Below are 6,000 nucleotides of genomic sequence, written 5' to 3'. Positions count from 1 at the left end.
CCACTACGACCCCCAGCGCGGCGTCATCATCGGCAACGCCAGGAAGGAGTACGAGGGTTGCTACGTATGCTTGGGCGAGCTGGCAGGTGCCACCGTGAGGTCGAGCCAGTATACTGTGGACGTACGGCTAGGTGAGAGATGAGAGGGAAGGGAAGGGAAGCGGGGAGAGAGAGAGAGATTGTAAGGAGATACTCGAGGGATGGCTGTTGAAGGAGGGAGAGAAATAGAGAGGGGGAAAAAGAGAGATCTCCAGGCAGCATACTCGTATTTGCATACACAGACTTTGTGCCACAAATCACCTCTAAGTGACTCTATGTTAACAGTTAGACATGGTCCACCTCTAAGTGACTCTGTTAACAGTTAAACATGGTCCACCTCTATGTTAACAGTTAAACATGGACCACCTCTATGTTAACAGTTAGACATGGTCCACCGCTATGTGACTCTATGTTAACATTTAGACATGGTTCACCTCTATGTGACTCTATGTTAACAGTTAGACATGGACCACCTCTATGTGACTCTATGTTAACAGTTAGACATGGACCACCTCTATGTGACTCTATGTTAACAGTTAGACATGGACCACCTCTATGTGACTCTATGTTAACAATTAGACATGGTCCAGCTCCAAACAGGGTCCTGTTTGACATACTGTATGTTTATATCCACCCCTCCCCCCCCCACCACCACCACTCCCTCTCCTCTGCCCACCCAGTCCCTGAACAGCCTCCAGTGATCAGTCTGTCCCAGAGAGAGAGGGTGATTCTGAGGAGAGGAGAGCAGTTTGAGATCACCTGCAGCTCCTCCAACCTCAACCCTGACTTCAGCATTAAGTGGGACTTCCCCGTTGGAGCGGTGAGACTGGCTTCATACTGTCTCTCTCTCTCTCTCTCTCTCCCTTTCTCTCTCTCTCCCTTTCTCTCTCTCTCTCTCCCTCTCCCTCTCTGCCTCTCTCCCTTTCTCTCTGTCTCTCTCCCTTTCTGTCTCTATCTCCCCCGTCTTTCTCAAAGGTAATAGGTGTTATATAGTGCCACAACGTAGTAGTATTCACAGTGTTCTATTGCTTCTACCTGTACACTAACCATGACCCCCCTGAGAGTCCAGTATAGTGAACCCCTGACCCCTGACCCCTGTCTGCAGCGTGCCTTCCAGGCACACACCTCCCACATCCTGGCTGGTTCCCGTGGTTACCAACGCTCCGCCTCCCTCTGGATCACCTCTGTCAACCAATCAGACGCCGGGACATACCGATGCCACGCCCACAACGAGAGGGGTGCCACCGCCGATACCCTGCACCTGGATGTCCGTGGTGAGTGTGTGTGTGTGTGTTTGTGTGTCTTTTGTGTGTGTGTGTGTGTGAGAGAGTCTCGCAAAGACAGAACCTCAATGATGGAATCTGTTAACCTCTATAACACTGTAACTGATGATAGTCTAACCCTGTCAGAGAGAGGGAGAGTCTAACCCTGTCAGAGAGAGGGAGAGTCTAACCCCGTCAGAGAGAGGGAGAGTCTAACCCCGTCAGAGAGAGGGAGAGTCTAACCCCGTCAGAGAGAGGGAGAGTCTAACCCCGTCAGAGAGAGGGAGAGTCTAACCCTGTCAGAGAGAGGGAGAGTCTAACCCTGTCAGAGAGAGGGAGAGTCTAACCCTGTCAGAGAGAGGGAGAGTCTAACCCTGTCAGAGAGAGGGAGAGTCTAACCCCGTCAGAGAAGGGGAGAGTCTAACCCCGTCAGAGAAGGGGAGAGTCTAACCCCGTCAGAGAGAGGGAGAGTCTAACCCTGTCAGAGAGAGGGAGAGTCTAACCCTGTCTAACCCTGTCAGAGAGAGGGAGAGTCTAACCCTGTCAGAGAGAGGGAGAGTCTAACCATTTGTGTGTGTGTTCCCCCTCCAGAACGAGGCTTCATCAGTATGCTGGGTGACTCCCGGCCTAGCCAGTCTGCTGTCAGAGAAGGGGAGAGCCTAAGCCTCAGGGTAGAGTTGGAGTCCTACCCCAGACCTGGCACTCTGTCCTGGGCTTTCAACGGCAAGACCCTCCACAACACCACGGAGCACGTCATCACTGTCCAACGACACAGATACAGGTACTCTCCGCAGACAGATACAGGTACTCTCCGCAGACAGATACAGGTACTCTCCGCAGACAGATACAGGTACTCTCCGCAGACAGATACAGGTACTCTCCGCAGACAGATACAGGTACTCTCCGCAGACAGATACAGGTTCCAGTCACATGGAACACCACTGTGACGGTTCAGAGAGAAAATGTCTGCCCCAGTGTAATATTTCATTCAATCATTTTATTTGAATGACTAAAGTGCAGACATATACAAAATGATATAAAAAAATAAAATAATTTCACTTCAAAAATATGATTAACAACTTTTTTGTGATACTAAAAGAATAATACGTTAATTAGATTAAATACACTATTTCAGCATTATCTCATTATCTCATTATCTCATTATCTCCAGCCAACCTCATGTTCATTATCTCATTATCTCATTATCTCATTATCTCCAGCCAACCTCATGTTCATTATCTCATTATCTCATTATCTCATTATCTCCAGCCAACCTCATGTTCATTATCTCATTATCTCATTATCTCCAGCCAACCTCATGTTCATTATCTCATTATCTCCAGCCAACCTCATGTTCATTATCACATTATCTCCAGCCAACCTCATGTTCATTATCTCATTATCTCCAGCCAACCTCATGTTCATTATCTCATTATCTCCAGCCAACCTCATGTTCATTATCTCATTATCTCCAGCCAACCTCATGTTCATTATCTCATTATCTCCAGCCAACCTCATGTTCATTATCTCATTATCTCCAGCCAACCTCATGTTCATTATCTCATTATCTCCAGCCAACCTCATGTTCATTATCTCATTATCTCCAGCCAACATCATGTTCATTATCTCATTATCTCCAGCCAACCTCATGTTCATTATCTCATTATCTCCAGCCAACCTCATGTTCATTATCTCATTATCTCCAGCCAACCTCATGTTCATTATCTCATTATCTCCAGCCAACCTCATGTTCATTATCTCATTATCTCCAGCCAACTTCATGTTCATTATCTCATTATCTCCAGCCAACCTCATGTTCATTATCTCATTATCTCCAGCCAACCTCATGTTCATTATCTCATTATCTCCAGCCAACTTCATGTTCATTATCTCATTATCTCCAGCCGATCATCATGTTCATTATCTCATTATCTCCAGCCAACCTCATGTTCATTATCTCATTATCTCCAGCCAACCTCATGTTCATTATCTCATTATCTCCAGCCAACATCATGTTCATTATCTCCAGCCAACATCATGTTCATTATCTCATTATCTCCAGCCAACCTCATGTTCATTATCTCATTATCTCCAGCCAACCTCATGTTCATTATCTCATTATCTCCAGCCAACCTCATGTTCATTATCTCATTATCTCCAGCCAACATCATGTTCATTATCTCATTATCTCCAGCCAACCTCATGTTCATTATCTCATTATCTCCAGCCAACCTCATGTTCATTATCTCCAGCCAACCTCATGTTCATTATCTCATTATCTCCAGCCAACATCATGTTCATTATCTCATTATCTCCAGCCAACCTCATGTTCATTATCTCATTATCTCCAGCCAACCTCATGTTCATTATCTCATTATCTCCAGCCAACCTCATGTTCATTATCTCATTATCTCCAGCCAACCTCATGTTCATTATCTCATTATCTCCAGCCAACCTCATGTTCATTATCTCATTATCTCCAGCCAACCTCATGTTCATTATCTCATTATCTCCAGCCAACTTCATGTTCATTATCTCATTATCTCCAGCCAACCTCATGTTCATTATCTCATTATCTCCAGCCAACCTCATGTTCATTATCTCATTATCTCCAGCCAACTTCATGTTCATTATCTCATTATCTCCAGCCAACATCATGTTCATTATCTCATTATCTCCAGCCAACCTCATGTTCATTATCTCATTATCTCCAGCCAACCTCATGTTCATTATCTCATTATCTCCAGCCAACATCATGTTCATTATCTCCAGCCAACATCATGTTCATTATCTCATTATCTCCAGCCAACCTCATGTTCATTATCTCATTATCTCCAGCCAACCTCATGTTCATTATCTCATTATCTCCAGCCAACCTCATGTTCATTATCTCATTATTTCCAGCCAACATCATGTTCATTATCTCATTATCTCCAGCCAACCTCATGTTCATTATCTCATTATCTCCAGCCAACCTCATGTTCATTATCTCATTATCTCCCGCCAACATCATGTTCATTATCTCATTATCTCCAGCCAACCTCATGTTCATTATCTCATTATCTCCAGCCAACCTCATGTTCATTATCTCATTATCTCCAGCCAACCTCATGTTCATTATCTCATTATCTCCAGCCAACCTCATGTTCATTATCTCATTATCTCCAGCCAACTTCATGTTCATTATCTCATTATCTCCAGCCAACTTCATGTTCATTATCTCATTATCTCCAGCCAACCTCATGTTCATTATCTCATTATCTCCAGCCAACCTCATGTTCATTATCTCATTATCTCCAGCCAACTTCATGTTCATTATCTCATTATCTCCAGCCAACATCATGTTCATTATCTCATTATCTCCAGCCAACCTCATGTTCATTATCTCATTATCTCCAGCCAACCTCATGTTCATTATCTCATTATCTCCAGCCAACATCATGTTCATTATCTCCAGCCAACATCATGTTCATTATCTCATTATCTCCAGCCAACCTCATGTTCATTATCTCATTATCTCCAGCCAACCTCATGTTCATTATCTCATTATCTCCAGCCAACCTCATGTTCATTATCTCATTATTTCCAGCCAACATCATGTTCATTATCTCATTATCTCCAGCCAACCTCATGTTCATTATCTCATTATCTCCAGCCAACCTCATGTTCATTATCTCATTATCTCCCGCCAACATCATGTTCATTATCTCATTATCTCCAGCCAACCTCATGTTCATTATCTCATTATCTCCAGCCAACCTCATGTTCATTATCTCATTATCTCCAGCCAACCTCATGTTCATTATCTCATTATCTCCAGCCAACCTCATGTTCATTATCTCATTATCTCCAGCCAACTTCATGTTCATTATCTCATTATCTCCAGCCAACTTCATGTTCATTATCTCATTATCTCCAGCCAACCTCATGTTCATTATCTCATTATCTCCAGCCAACCTCATGTTCATTATCTCATTATCTCCAGCCAACCTCATGTTCATTATCTCATTATCTCCAGCCAACCTCATGTTCATTATCTCATTATCTCCAGCCAACATCATGTTCATTATCTCATTATCTCCAGCCAACCTCATGTTCATTATCTCATTATCTCCAGCCAACTTCATGTTCATTATCTCCAGCCAACCTCATGTTCATTATCTCATTATCTCCAGCCAACCTCATGTTCATTATCTCATTATCTCCAGCCAACATCATGTTCATTATCTCATTATCTCCAGCCAACTTCATGTTCATTATCTCCAGCCAACTTCATGTTCATTATCTCATTATCTCCAGCCAACTTCATGTTCATTATCTCATTATCTCCAGCCAACTTCATGTTCATTATCTCCAGCCAACTTCATGTTCATTATCTCATTATCTCCAGCCAACTTCATGTTCATTATCTCATTATCTCCAGCCAACTTCATGTTCATTATCTCATTATCTCCAGCCAACCTCATGTTCATTATCTCATTATCTCCAGCCAACCTCATGTTCATTATCTCATTATCTCCAGCCAACCTCATGTTCATTATCTCATTATCTCCAGCCAACCTCATGTTCATTATCTCATTATCTCCAGCCAACTTCATGTTCATTATCTCATTATCTCCAGCCAACTTCATGTTTTATTATCTCATTATCTCCAGCCAACTTCATGTTCATTATCTCATTATCTCCAGCCAACCTCATGT

General features: G+C 43.1%; 1 protein-coding gene across 2 annotated transcripts in view; it reads left to right on the top strand.

Moving 5' to 3' along the window:
* LOC115190784 (mast/stem cell growth factor receptor kita) overlaps positions 1-6,000 on the top strand; it is a 64,375-nt gene that overhangs the window by 10,581 nt on the left and 47,794 nt on the right. For both annotated transcript variants that reach the window (XM_029748851.1, XM_029748850.1), the window contains exons 3-6: positions 1-131; positions 719-858; positions 1,144-1,312; positions 1,892-2,081. The exon at positions 1-131 is cut by the window's left edge and continues 154 nt beyond it. In XM_029748851.1, the coding sequence (XP_029604711.1) occupies positions 1-131; positions 719-858; positions 1,144-1,312; positions 1,892-2,081 (630 nt within the window). The remainder of the gene's footprint in view (positions 132-718; positions 859-1,143; positions 1,313-1,891; positions 2,082-6,000) is intronic.

This window comes from Salmo trutta, unplaced genomic scaffold (genome assembly GCF_901001165.1).
Source record: "Salmo trutta unplaced genomic scaffold, fSalTru1.1, whole genome shotgun sequence".
Taxonomy (NCBI): domain Eukaryota; kingdom Metazoa; phylum Chordata; class Actinopteri; order Salmoniformes; family Salmonidae; genus Salmo; species Salmo trutta.
The sequence above is the reverse complement of the archived record's forward strand: the minus strand, read 5'-3'. Positions and strand labels throughout refer to the sequence as shown.